This window comes from Danio aesculapii, chromosome 15 (assembly GCF_903798145.1).
Source record: "Danio aesculapii chromosome 15, fDanAes4.1, whole genome shotgun sequence".
In the NCBI taxonomy this organism is placed as follows: domain Eukaryota; kingdom Metazoa; phylum Chordata; class Actinopteri; order Cypriniformes; family Danionidae; genus Danio; species Danio aesculapii.
Window position 1 is genome coordinate 41,355,374 of NC_079449.1, and position 14,928 is coordinate 41,370,301.

At 37.2% G+C, this 14,928-nt stretch overlaps 1 protein-coding gene across 1 annotated transcript in view; it reads right to left on the reverse strand.

Moving 5' to 3' along the window:
• Window positions 1-6,903: 6,903 nt before the first annotated feature.
• Window positions 6,904-14,928, reverse strand: part of LOC130241317 (gap junction delta-2 protein) — a 40,704-nt gene continuing 32,679 nt past the window's right edge. The window contains exon 2 of the mRNA XM_056473024.1: window positions 6,904-10,342. Coding sequence (XP_056328999.1) covers window positions 9,499-10,342 — 844 coding nt within the window. The 3' untranslated portion in view covers window positions 6,904-9,498. The remainder of the gene's footprint in view (window positions 10,343-14,928) is intronic.

The window sequence follows — 14,928 nt, forward strand, 5'->3', positions numbered from 1 at the left end:
GTTCACAGTTCTCATATAGATTAGTTTTTAAACTCAAATGGTTTGTTGCAATCGTTTTCCGAAAATGGTTTGAGTTGTCTTAACTTATTGAGTTTTACAGTACTCATTTGGTTTAAGTTCTTGCCATTTATTGGGTTTTACGGTGCTCAAATTGCTTTGTTTACTCAAATGGATTAAGTTCACAGTACTCATTAGGATTAGTTTTTGAACTTAAATAGTTTGTTACAATCGGTTTCCTCAAATTGGTTTGAGTTACCCTAACTTTTTGGGTTTTGCAACTGCTGCAATTCTATTATCAAACCAGCTATAGAAAAAGTTTGTGTAAATATATTAAAGATGATCTGAAATGGTTTATTGAAGGATTCGTGCACTCTAAAATCTCTGATTGGACAGATTGCCCACCCTGTTGTGATTGGTTTACTGCTTACAACGTCTGACAGGGAAAAATATGAGCCTGATTTCAAATTTGCTTTTGTCTTTTCTTCATGTGGATCAACCCTCAACTTCAATAGTGGAAGGCAGATCATAAAAGAAACATCACATGAATGTAATACTGGAAATTAATATTACAGACTATTCATTTCAAGTAGTTCATGCAGTTTTGAAACTTTGTAGACTTTTACATTCACAAACAGCTACCTAGGGGCACTGTTGATGCACATTAAGGGGATAGCTCACTCAAAAACGACAATTATGTCAGCATTTACCCACCCTTGACTATTTAAAAACCTATTTGAGTTTCTTTCTTCTGTTGACCACAAAAGACGACATTTTGAATAATTCTAGTTGCTGGCAGCCATTGACTTCCATAGTATTTTTTCCTTCTATGGAATTCGATGAGTCCCACACTGCAAAAAAAATGATTTCTTACTTAGATTTTTTATCTTGTTTCTAGTCCAAATATCTAAAAATTCTTAAATCAAGAAGAATTTTCTAGACAAGCAAGAATTAATGTCTTGTTTTAATTAAAATTAAGTGAGTTTTTCCTTAAAACAAGCAAAACAATCTGCCAATGGGGTAAGCAAAATTATTTTAGGTCAAAAGGAAAAACAAGATTATTTTGCTTAATTCATTGGCAGATTATTTTGCTTGTTTTAAGGAAAAACTCACTTAATATTTGCATATTATTTCTGAAAACAAGACAATATGTTTTGCTTGCCTAGAAAATGCTTCTTGATATAAGAATTTTTAGATATTTGGATTAGAAAGAGCTTTTTTGCTGTGCAGCAACTGCCGTTCTTTAAAATATCTTCTTTTGTGTTAAGAAGAAAGAAACGCATAAAGGTTCAAAACCACACAAGAAAGAAAGAAAACTGTGAGGTAATTTTCCCTTTTGGGTGAACTATGCCTTTAATGCATCCCAGCAGGCACACAACATCATAAGATGTTATTAATATTAGGTTAGATCAGCCTGATCTCATGAGAAAACGTAAGTAGTTTTGTCAGTTTAGTGGCTAATTGGAACGAATTCGAACGAGTTCAGTCGTACGAAATTGTACGATTTTAAAAAGGAGGCGTGGCACCTAACCCCACCCCTAAACCCAACCATCATTGGAGGATGAGCAAATCGTACGAAAATGTATGAATTAGATCGTACGAATTCATACGAACTAGCCACTAAATCAAAAAGTTATGAATTGCCGTGAGATTGTGTTGATTAGATTTAGGTCATGACGTCAGGTGACCAAAATTCAATGTCTAGCCAGCATTCAAGGACGTTATTTTAACATCCAATAACGACGTCAAATTAAGGTGATATATGGTTGATTTTAGGTTGTGTTGGAGAGTGACCAAAATCCAATGTCCGATAGATGTCCTATAGGTAACGTCCACACAACGTCAAGGTGATGACATTGATATTTGGTTGATTTTAGGTTAATTTTATGTTAAACATGGGACATGACATCAGCCTGACATTGGGCTCTGACGTGAACCCGATTTTTATTTCCAAACAACATCCAACAATCCAACAACGTTGGGGTACAACGTCAATTTGAAGTCATGTTGACATCCTGTGCCTGCAGGGACTAGACAATTCAGTTTTCCATATTCTAAACAACAGTAAGCAAGGGGGCAAAGGTCCACTGTACTTAAACAGTCACTTATGCATCATGTTTTTAAGGCTAATTGAAATCACAAATTGCAATGGTTTGAAATGTATTTTCAGTTCCGTAATAAAGTTTCCCTGTAGACAGAATGGACCCTGATTTCTCTTGCTGCTCTCTATCTCTCTCTGTGTATAAACATCGATTTTAGGGTTGATGCTTTTTGCGCAGCTCCTGAGTTATGGTGGCATGTGTTGATGTGATTTGTCCTGTGATGGTACAGGTACAAGGGATTGATGATTCGTCTGCCCTTTTGCCTTTGCCAAATGCTAATCCAGTGTTTATATTACCGTATAAGCAGCTGGGAAGGATTAGGAGCTGCAACTCTTCTTATTCCTGAGAGATTAGTACGGCTTGTCTGGCGGGTGTCAAGCAGGAGTTGTAATTGGTTAAAGCTGTCCTTAACTTTCATCCCAAACCAATTTTGTACTGCCGTTTTATATTAAAAAAATGAAGAACATTAGCCCTAAATGAGGGTTAAATGTAAAATAAATGGCTTCTCTGAGCTGTTTGGAAATACAGCAGTGTTTATTCAGCAAAGGACATCAGATTAAAAATGCATCTCAATTAATTGTCCGTGCCGAAATGAGGGATTGGTCATGAGCCAGAGGAGCCAAAGCTTTAGAAGACAACCTGGGTTTTCAATGGAAAAGTATGGCCGGGACACAGGCTCCGGTGACAGTGGGTGCTGTGATTTCTGGCAGACATTCAAAGAGCATTCTGGGACATTTGATGATCATTCAAAAGGGATTAGGATGAGATTAGAATGATTCTTTTTCCTGAGCTAAAGGAATGAACTTCACTCTGTTTTATTCATTACTTAATATGTAAATCTGGGTGGAATGATTGCTGTAAAAACCTTTTGGCACTGCCAGGAGAGACTCGACTGGAATTATTTTTCTGCGTTGTTTACATCCCCCTATAAAACAGATTGTAAGAAATGTACTTCTTGTATTAAACAATTCTCAATTTATGAGTTGCTTTATAACTCTACAAAACATGGGCAAAACGTTCAGCTGAATACTGAATACTAATATTCAAAAAACCCTTGAAAAAACCTGAGACATTTCCCCCCACATGCATTGGTCCACTGTGTTCTCTGGGTGTTTAATTACCATTATGATTTCATGAAAGATCAGCAGTTAACATCATCTCACATTTGATATGATGGACTACACAGCAAAATCCTGTAAAACTGAGTAAATGTACTCAGTTCAGAGAGTATTTGGCCCTAAATAAGGGCAAACAGGTTGGTAATAAGCAGTGCTTAATTTGTGAATTGCGAAAGTGGAGAGTGGGGAAGGGTGGGGCGTTTGATGGCGGAGGGGTGCCGCGGACGAAGGACGAAAGTGAAGAGCGGGGGGTTGTTGCGGACAAAAGTGAAGAGGGTTGGGGAGTCGCGGAAGAAAGTGAAAGTGAACATCGGACGGGGGAGGAAGGCGGTTGAGGAGGGGGATCAGCAAAATCAGGTGTCGGATCAGATTTCAGAGCTGCCGGAACCGGCGTGTTCCGGCACAAATTAAGCCCTGGTAACAAGTAAAGCTGCTGTTTGTGGAGTTGCTTAATGATATTCTGCTGAGATTTTGAGAGATTCAATGTATTATAATTCAGCTGATTTCATCTAAGGCTGTGACTGAAGTCAGTTGTAGTTTTGTGTTTCTCTTCTGTGTTTCTGTTTATAATAGCAGGTGTTCATCATCACCAGTGCTCAATCATCACCTTATTAATCCTTTCATTGTCTCGTTAACTTGAGTAACTTTAACTCAATTTAGAGAGGGACCAAATACTTGATGGATTCAGATTTCTGCCTTCCAATCCGTCCCAGCATGGATCAACATTTATCCTTTTTCTCATTCTTTATTAATATGATTATTTGAATGATGAATAAAGTTAACACATAGCTTAATATAAGAATGTTCAGTGCATTTGCCTGTGTCTTTGTAACTATTTTCAGGAGCCACCAAATTAGGTCAGAGGTCATGGAGACCTCGAGTGGAACTGAAGTGCTTGATGATTGAAAACAACTGTTTTCCTATTTGTTTTGCTGTGTGTGAATACTATCTAAAGTGTTTTTGATATTATTATTATGTGTTAATTCTGTTTAAAGTGATTTCCTTTTAATGCAAAATAGACTTTGTGTGTAATAAGAATATGTCAGCCTGAATGCTGTTATTACCAGTTTTGAACTAGTTTGATAAGATGGCTGAGAGTATGAAGAAACGACCTTAGGTTTTTATAACAGATTGTCTCTTGCCAGTGTATATGGATCTAATGGGACAGTTCTACAGGTCTGAGACCAGGTCTTAATTGTCTAAGGGCGACCTGACCCAAGCCTCTTGTCGCCATCCCCATCTGGACTCAGATACGACCCCGCATTGACATACATATTTAGAATTGTCTATATTTGCCATGACCAATCGTAACAGTTTACTGGAATCACACCTTTAGTCTGGTGTAGATGGTATAATTGTTTTTGATTTGTGATTGTAAGCAGAGCGGCCTAGGAACTCATTGCGAGTGTTGAAGCTGGCTTCTGCTGATGAAACTGCAAACTATCTTCAGTAAACTTTATTTATTTGAATCTCCGGCTCTTCTTCATCTGACAGACTGGTCGTTCTTTGGGTTCAATCTGTAAATTATCCATACAATCTTAACTGAGTAACTTTTACTCAAAGGATTTTGCTGTGTATGGCAGTAGAGTATCATCATAATGTCAATTAAACAAGCAGGTTGATTACTTCAACTTTTTTTTGCTGGCAAAACATTTATTATGATTATTATTTTTAAATACAAAACTGTCTGGCAGTGACTTTGTTGCATGTGATAATAAAAAACATTTCCCTCATTTCAAAACCTTGTGCTGAAAATTGAGTTTTGCATATGTTTGTAGACTGCAGTCTATGTAGTTTTAAAAAACCTAAAATAATTAGTCAATGGCTCATTAAAGCTTGAAAAAACCCCAATTCAGTCTAACCATGCCTTTACTTGTCCCTGCTTTTCTGTTTCATAAAGAATCGAGAAAACAAAACAAACAAAAAACATGCTTTCCATGTCAGTTATACATGCTTTACAGTAACTGAACAACCCATTCACCGAAACCCATTTAGTTGCATATAACAGAACTTTGGCAAGAATAGCCACATTTTAAGTTTAAACTATAACTCTGGTCCCCACGTCATCCCTGTTAACCCTCATATTACAGCACTGTATAAAAGAAAAACACACATATACACAATTCACAAGTTGGAATAAATAATAATAATATTCATAATAAACAATCCAACATTGTTCTCTTTGTCTATTATTCAAACTTTGATATAGGATTTATAAAAATATACTGAGGAGAAGAGTGGATTGATGCAAGCACATGAAGAAGTTCTCACTTGGGGAAGCAATCTTCATAATCTCTGAACTGCACTTGAAAATAATACGCTTAATTGTAAAAGATGCCCTTTTATGCTGCATAGTTACAGAGGTTATGGTTTTGGTAGTGTTACTATTTCTTTTTTAAGATCTGAATGAAAATATCTGGATTTCTCAAACACAGGAGAAGGTACAGTGTAAAAAAGAGACATGTTCCTAAGAATAGGGCTGCATATTCTTTTTAGCCCACACGATAATGACTATAAACTGGTCCCAATTATTATATCTGCAAAATATATATTTAAACTTTGGTGTCAGGAAAGCCACCCGTAGCTACAATGTTATTACAGTGGCACTATTATACATTAAATAATGCTTAACGCACAGCTAACAATGAGTTAATGCACGACTCACAGAGATGTGAACCATTTATTAATGCTTACTGAATCAACAATAAACATTTTATATTAATAGATTAAATGATGTTTAAACTGTCAATAGTCAAATGTTTTGAAATGTATGAAATCCTTAATATCATACAGTTGAAGTCAGATTTTCTTTTTCTTTTTAAATATTTCCCAAATGATGTTTAACGGAGCAAGGAAATTTTCACAGTATGTCTTATAATATTTTTTCTTCTGGAGAAAGTCTTATTTGTTTTATTTCGACTAGAATAAAAGCAGTTTTTTTTTTTTAAAAACATTTTAAGGTCAACATTATTAGCCCCTTCAAGCTATATATTTTTTCGATATTCTACAGAACAAGCCATCATTATACAATAACTTGCCTAATTACCCTAACCTGCCTAGTTAACCTAATTAACCTAGTTAAGACATTAAAAGTCACTTTAAACTGTATAGAAGTGTCTTGAAAAATATCTAGTCAAATATTATTTACTGTCATCATGGCAAAGATAAAATCAGTTAATAGAAATGAGTTATTAAAACTATTATGTTTAGAAATAAGTCGAAAAAATCTTCTCTCTGTTAAACAGAAATTGGGGAAAAAAATAAACAGGGGGGCTAATTATTCATAGGGTTAATTTTGACTTCAACTGTAATTTATAACAATTTATCGATTACTTAATTGAGAATTATATAGAGTGTTCGGTTGTTTGATGCAGTAATCCTTAATAATGAGCCATACATTTATTCGCCATTAGTTAAGCATTATGTAATGCATATTAGTGCACACATTTTGTAAAATGTTACCGGCGCAATAGACCCTTTTCACATTTCAGGGTTTCTCAGCAGCGGAAGTTGTCATACTTGGGTAAGCTTAGAGAGCAGTAAATGGTAGACTACCCGCTCTATATATACTGTATATATCAATTTAAAACAACAACACTTTTTGGTCACACTTTTTTATAAGGTACAATGCTTGCTGGTAAAACACCACTAACTATGTATTTTAGCTTAATAAACCACTAATTTACTGCTTATTAATAGTTTGAATGGTCATTTTTGAATTCATGTACTGGGTAGGATTGGGGTGTAGAATAAGATTAGGTAACACTTTATTTTGATGGTCCATTTGAGTATTAGTAGACTGTCTGCTTAATATCTGTTGATACTGTTCCTTCAACAGATTTTTAACTGACTATAAGAATCTTTTCAAGTACATGTCAACTTAACCCTTTAACCCCAACCTAACAGTCTACTTATCTAGTGAGAACTAGTTGGCATGTAGATGCAATGTAACTTAAATTCAACAAACGGACCATCTTATACTTTATTAGTATTAATACACAGCTAATATTTTAATAATAGGCACATAATAAGCCAGTAATTAATAGTTTAATAAACTAACGTGTTACCCAGTTTTATTTGCAGTTTGAATGGCTTGAACCATGACTTCATCACATTATAGCAGTCTGTTGAGGTACCTAATATACTAGCAAGACACTTCATTTATGTACTGATCAATCAAATTTGCCACTTGATGAGAGTTAATTCTAGACTGTAAATGTAAGCATAGAATACCTGGTTTTTATCTCAGAGGCAACAAGGGTTGTGCAGAAAGGTTTTACTAATCATTTATGAGCTGTTTACATTTGAAGTAAAACAAATCTGGTACGCATTGCAAGCCTCAAATGTGACCTATTTTATACCTCTCATTGAATTTAGATGTGAACAACGTCCATCCTCATACTTAATTCTGGCCAGTATCAGAATTGTGGCTAAACTACATGTCATGTCAAGCTAAACATAAACACACTTTCCTGTGAAAGACCTTTTTTTTATTTCAAGTCAGGACTCATTGTGTTGCTATTAAAGGGCCTCTGCAGTTTCCTCTCTTTCTCTCTGTATTTTCTCTGACAGTGTTTTCTGTGTCTGCGGTACGTCAGCGAGCTGTCCCGTGTTAGCTGCACTGTGTTCTGTCTACACTGGGTTCATGTGCACTTGCAGAGTGGTGTCAGGGCTGTGTAGGCACAAGTACTTTCCATAGTGGGTCTAAGCTAGTGCTAGTATTGGCTGAATGACAACTCGATATTATCTGGGTGATTTTGTTACACCCTGCTTTAACCCACACTGTGTAAACAAAGGCACACAGTGGATCACAGCTACATATACATACATACAGTACCTACAAACTTATAATTGATCTTTTTTTAGGGTGGACCAATTCAAAAGGCTCACTTTTCCACCGCTAATGTCCTTCCCAGAGTGAGTTTCTCCTTTTATCCACTCTTCCCATCCCACAAAGTGCAATGCATACATATATATTCTAAGATTCATCTTTTGTTAATAACAAAGGCATGCCGATAAACACGTGACAAGAAGGAAAAGCTAAGAAAAACACTCTAAATTGTTCATTTTCCTAATAACAAACACTGAACATCAATTTGCATTTCGTGTAACAGATACGGCTTTGTAAACATGCCTTTGAAAGAGACCAATAAGTTCATCTGATAGAAATATCTTATGACTTATGAACACGTCACTTTTTTTAGCTACAGGTTTCTCCCCCATGCATACAAATGATCATAACAAACACTATTACCTTTGTCAATCATGATCACCAGAATCACCATGCTGGTTACCTTCCATTTCATTATTTTTTATTCTGCTTAAAAGTGTGGCTAGGCAGCTCCACCGGTTACAATAGCAACAACCAGCTTACGCCTGCCTTGGACCAGCATGGAAATTCTTTTCAGCAGAATTGGCTTCCATTCCCAATAAAGATAAATATTCTAACTTTGTTACAATCTATCTAAGTAATAATCTGAAATAAACAGTCGTTTAAATCAATGGCACCAGTCTTAGTGAGAAAAACAAAACATAACTGAAAATTAACACGAAGGAATCTGCAGTCTAGAAATTCTTTCAACTTTGATCACGTACATACATAGAAATGCACATTCATGCACCACAAGAGGGAGGAATACTTGACTGGAACACATAACCGTGGGTGTCTTGGTGGAAGGGCACACTTTGCGCAGAGGTAATAATCATCTCTTAGGTTTGTACAACAACCAGAGAGAGATTATATATATATAAAAAAAAAAACGATGCTAATGTTTGTTCAATCGTATGTCAAAGTGAGGGTGCCACTGCTGGAACAATGTTTATATGTCACCAGTTGTTTGTTTTAGACAGATTCACTGCCAGGAGAGCAATCCTAAACAGTACTCTTCTTCTGGCACCATTGCAGTGACAAAGGTTGAGGAAAGTGGAAAAGTGGGAGTGGGAGAAAAGTGGTCTCCTTTTCTCATCCTTCCTCTTTCCTCAAGATCTGAGCATGAGGAAAGAATCCAAGTGCCTTCCCCTTGTCACCCTTCCACTTGTGATCCTTGTGCCCAATTAGAGACATCACCAACATTTCTTGTCTTTACCACAAGCTTAACACTGGGCTACGTTGTTGTATGCCACAAAGAGGGAGGGAGTGGCTTATGGGAAAGGGGTATGGCTATATTAAGCCCACCCCCCCTCTCTTCATTTTAAACATTTACACAAGTACCTTAACCAACTTGACATTTCAGCATTCCACTCTTCAACTCCTTGTGATGCCAAATTTGGATGAATGGAGATCAAACATAAGCTGACTCGCTGGACTGGGTCCTGCCCAGGTTTGGCGGTTGTGACAGGTGGGCCATGTCCTTTTTGCGGATCTCACAGATGGACTTCCTGCGGGCTTGGACACCTCGAATGGCAGCTTTGATTTTTCTCCAGCCGAGGTGGTTGAGTTCAGCGAGGTTGAGCACAACGCAGATGCCACTCACTGCAAACATAAACACTAGGAAGACTGTCTTCTCAGTGGGCCGGGATACATAGCACTCCACTTCCTTCAGGCAGGGGTAGCGGTCACACTCGAAGATGCCAGGAACACTGAAGCCATATAGAAAGTACTGCCCTGCTAAGAAGCCTATCTCCAGTGCATTGCGGAACACTACCTGGATTATGTAGAAGCGAGAAATCCCCTCTTGCCGGCGTACCTTTGAACTCTTGCCATGCAAGAGGCCTCTTGGAGCATTTGGGATCTCCTTTACCTCTAAGCAATCAGGTTCATCCTTTCCACCACCACTTTCAGAGTGCTGCACCAAAATGCCATTAATGTTGCGTAGTTTTCGCGTACCCTCACGGCTGTAGTCCTTCTCCATTATTGGGTAGAGGAAGGAGTAGCGACGGTCACGCTGTTTGGCTGACTGGTGTACTGAATAGGTGATGAAGCACAGACTTGGTGTACAGACAAGGATAATCTGGAAGACCCAGTACCGGATGTGGGAGATGGGGAAAGCTTTGTCGTAGCAGGCCTGGTTGCAGCCCGGTTGGAGGGTGTTGCAGATAAACATGGTCTGCTCATCCTCATACACGGTTTCACCAACAATGGCCACGATTAGGATACGGAATATCACCACAACTGTCAGCAAAATCCTGGAGGAGAGAAAGAGAGGGATTAATTTGATCTGTGATGTGAACAGAGCAAAAACAAAATCTCAGTTTCTTTCGTTGACGTAATTTGTGCCTTAATTAGGCTACCAGCTAATTAGCATCGCAGATGTTCACATTTGCTATTCAAATGTGCGTTTTTCTCTTTTAAGAGCAACTTTACTGACTTAATCAAGAGCTCTAATTGGAAATAGTTCTGCTCTCTCAGGCTCTAATTATAGCATCCTCTGTGCCATTAAACTCTGTTAACATGGCAATCTGTATTGCTGATACAGTAGCATGTGTCAAAGCTTGTCTTTCTACTGCTTATTAATTTGGTAGTGTGATAGCAGTCAAGCTCATTCTCTTCTCTTTCCCATAGCAACAGTTTAGATTTTACACCTCACTTGTCACTGCAGTTAGGGCTATTTCTGTACCAGTGTTTGATTGAGAGAAAGAGGGAGGGGAGAAGGGGGTGGACAAAGACAAGGATTACATATGTTTGTAATGTAAGACAGGAGAAGATTACTGTCATAAGACAGCTTTTTTATGTAGGACAGGGGTCTCAAACTGCCGGCCGCAACTGACATTAAAAATATAACGACATTCGGCCCACAAAAACATGTATTTTTGAAACACTATCATTGTTATGCAGTAGCGTCTACCCACTTGTAGTTTTGACTCGCCACCTAGTCGACATTTAAAGTACTGCATTCAGATAAATTTTACTTTCATTTTCTCTCAGCGTTACAGTTGAAACCAGAAGATTTTTTTTTAAATGTCTGATGTTAAATCATACTAAACGTTTACTTTTGCTAAATGCCAGAATAATGAGAGAATTATTTTTTAGAGAACGTTTTATTAATTTCTAGACAGTCAAAAGTTTACATACATTTCCTTGGTATTTTTTAGCTTTGCTTTTAAACTGTATAACTTTGGTCAAATGTTTTGGGTATCCTTCCACAAGCTTCTCACAATAGTTTGAAGGAATTTTGGCCCATTCCTCCTGACAGAACTGGTTTAACTGAGTCAGATTTGTTGGCTGTTTTGCTCACACAAGCTTTTTCAACTCTGCCCACAAATTTTCTATAGGGTTGAGATCAGGGCTTTGTGATGGCCATTCCAATACATTCACTCTGTTGTCCTTAAAGCACATTTTAACTAATTTGGCAGAATGCTTAGGGTCATGGTCCGTGTGGAAGACCTATTTGTGGCCAAGTTAGCTGATGTCTTGAGATGTTGCTTCAGTATTTCTACATAATGTTCTTTCTTTATGATGCCATCTATGCTGTGAAGTGGACCAGTCCCTCCTGCAGCAAAACAGCCCCACAACATGATGCTGCTGCCCCCATACTTCCACAGTTGGGATGGTGTTCCTAGGCTGGTACACTTTCCCCCTTTGTCCTCCAAATGTAACACTGGTCATTATGGGCAAACAGTTCAATCTTGGTTCCATCAGACCACAGCACATGTCTCCAAAAATGAGCCTTTTTCCTAGTATAATTTATCAAATTGTATTCTGCCTTTTTTGTTGATTCTGGCTTGATGATTTTCCCATGTTGTCACACAAGGAAGCAGTGTGTTTGAGGTTTTCCTTAAGTGAAGTTTAGTTATAAACTAATTTCGAGAGGATCACGTGCTTATGATTGCTAGCGGCTGGATCCGCATTATCCAATTCTCAATGCACCAATCAGACGATTCCTAAGCTACTAGAAATACCCTGGGTTACGTACCAACGCTATCTCCGTTTTGAAGAATCCCCCCATCCACCCCTACTCCTCCTTCTTCCTAGATGGGTGACACGGTGGCCCAGTGCTTAGCACTGTTGCCTCACAGCAAAAATGTCTCTGGTTCTAGGCTTTACCAAACCAGCAGACATTTCTGTGCGGAGTTTGCATTTTCTCCCCATGCTCACATGGGTTTCCCCCAGGTTCCCCGGTTTCCTCCCACCAAAAAACATGCAACATAAGTTAATTGACTAATTCAAACCAGCACTATAGACATGCTCCTAGTAAATGGTTATCTCTCAAGAGCAATCACTGGCTGTTCATTGGTTATTACAGCGGGGGAGTTCTTGAGATCTACCTGAGCTCAAACTCCCCTCTCGCCTTGCAACGGGAGGGAGCCCCGGGCTCGAGGATCTTATGAGCTTAGGGCTCTCTCCCGGGACAGCATGCCAAACAAGCTTATAATTAATCATCAGCTAAGTGTGAACTCTTGAAATACTATTCTACAGTTGTGCCTCCAATTAACTCAGATGTTGTCAATTAGCCAATCAGAAACTTCCAAAACCTTGACACCATCTTCTGAGCTTTTTCAGAAGCATAATAATCTTATTGTATGTGAACTTGACTTTCTTGAAAAGTTATAATAATTTCTCAAAAATATCTCTCTCATTATTCTGCTATAACAGAAACACATTTGATAAACCTAACTTATCTAAAAGAGAAAAAGTTTAGTCACATTAACATCTGACTTTTTTTAAATGGTTATTTGCCTTTTTATAGAGTGTATGTAAACTTCTGGTTTTAACTGTACGTCGAGAGTAACACACATGCGTTTTAATTCTGTGGCTGATTTAAATATTAAAATATTTAACCGTAAGTGCTCTATTTTTAATAAAACTCTATTTTTGTAAATATTCAAGGGTCGTTTGATTATTATCAGTTCTATTCCACTTGTATTTTGTTGACAAACACTTCATCGTGGCTTACACGTTGTGCTGGTAGCGTAATAAATATGATCAATTTGCTAATATTTGATTCAAATGGTCTTATTTAATATTTTCCTCGTTCGCTTATTAAGGTTTGCATAAAAACTTTGTACATCAGTAAAACTGTACTGCTAGTTAAATTAAACTTGTTAGTAAATAATATATGTACATACTTTTCCCCTCTTTGTTGTAGTTTTACAAAAAAAAAGAAAGACATTGAGAAGAACAATTGCCTGAAAAGTCTCTTAAGTTACTCAAACTGCTTTCTGTTCTTACACTATTGGGCAATACAATTGATTGGGACAGAATGATAATTATTAAGCCTATTATTTGTAGTAATTTCACAGCAACTTAAACTATCCCTTCAATATGTACAACAAATGGAAAAACTCTTTGGAAGATGACTGAGTGTGTGTCTAATGCTCGGCCATACACACAACAACAGATATATTTCAGCAGCTGCTGTGTGACATGATAAACGTGCTGATTTGCATTATCACTGGTGAAAGGTAATGCTTAAAATATAAACTTCATGTCTGTTGTCCTAAGATGCATAAGTTATGTCAGGTTTCCACTTTTGTCTTGTGTTTGAATGTTAAAACGGCCCTCCTATGATTTGTCATTCACTGAAATGCCCCCCTGCCATTTTGAGTTTGAGACCCCTTATGTAGGGCATTTACATATCCTCTTTTAGGTTCTATAACTGCATCAGTTGATTGTTTTGAGCATATAGAAGGTATAAGGTAAATATTAAGTCAAAACCCTTTCAAACCTATCTCTTTAGCTTGAAAGGTTAGTAAAACTTTGTGTAATTTATAGACAAATTTGAAGCTGAGCACATTGTGGTGGCAGAAAAACAACATAATTATTATCTACGATTGAAACAGGCAAGACAACCCTCAGAAAATGAATTGTCATTCTGTTGAATATCAGAATAGGAATAGAAAAAGGGGCTTAAATTTTTAACACCCCATTGTTGAACACCCCATTTTAAGGTTCACGTGGATGTAAGCCATTAAATGGGAAGACTGAAGTAATGAAATAATCTCGAATTTTCAGTTTCAACATAATCTATTTAACGTTTCAAGAAAACATATAAAGGTCACACTTTATTTTGATGGTTTGTTTGTTGAATTTAAGTTACACTGCATCTACATACCAACTAATTCTCATTAGATTATAAGTAGGCTGTTGGGGTTAGAGTTAGTGTAAGTTGACGTACTTGCAAAGTTTCTTATAGTCATGTCTGTTGAAGGAACAGTATCAACAGATATTAAGCAGACAGTCTACTAATACTCAAATAGACCATCAAAATAAAGTGTTACCCATACAAATGATGTTTCATAATTTTCCATTCCAAGCTCTCATTACCACACTGCTCTAATAGCGCACAACATTTGATTGTTTTATGATTGTCAGTACAAGCCAGTTGTTTACATAATGGAGAAACAACTGACCCTTGACTTTAACAGTAGCCTATACAGTATATAAAAGTTCACAAGGTTATATATTTGGAGTATTGATTTTTTTAATTCTTATCTTTAATGACTTATTGTAGTCAATCAAGGGTGTGGCTCAGTGGTTAGCACTTTCACCTCACAGTAAGAAGGTCGCTGGTTTAAGTCAGATCTTTTAAACGTGTATAACTTTTTTTTGAGCATTATAAACTCTAGATGATGGATAATAAAGCCCAAAGTTACTTTTTTCAAAGATGCATGAACTGTGAATGCAGACCAAATTATTTAGCAACTGTTACTGTTTTAGTTTGGGAAGGTCATTTTTGAGAAAATGCCTTTGACGGTGAGGGAAACCTCACTTTTGAGGGAACTTTTTACAGAAATCTCATTTCCCATGCTATCTTCATCAAATTTGACATATA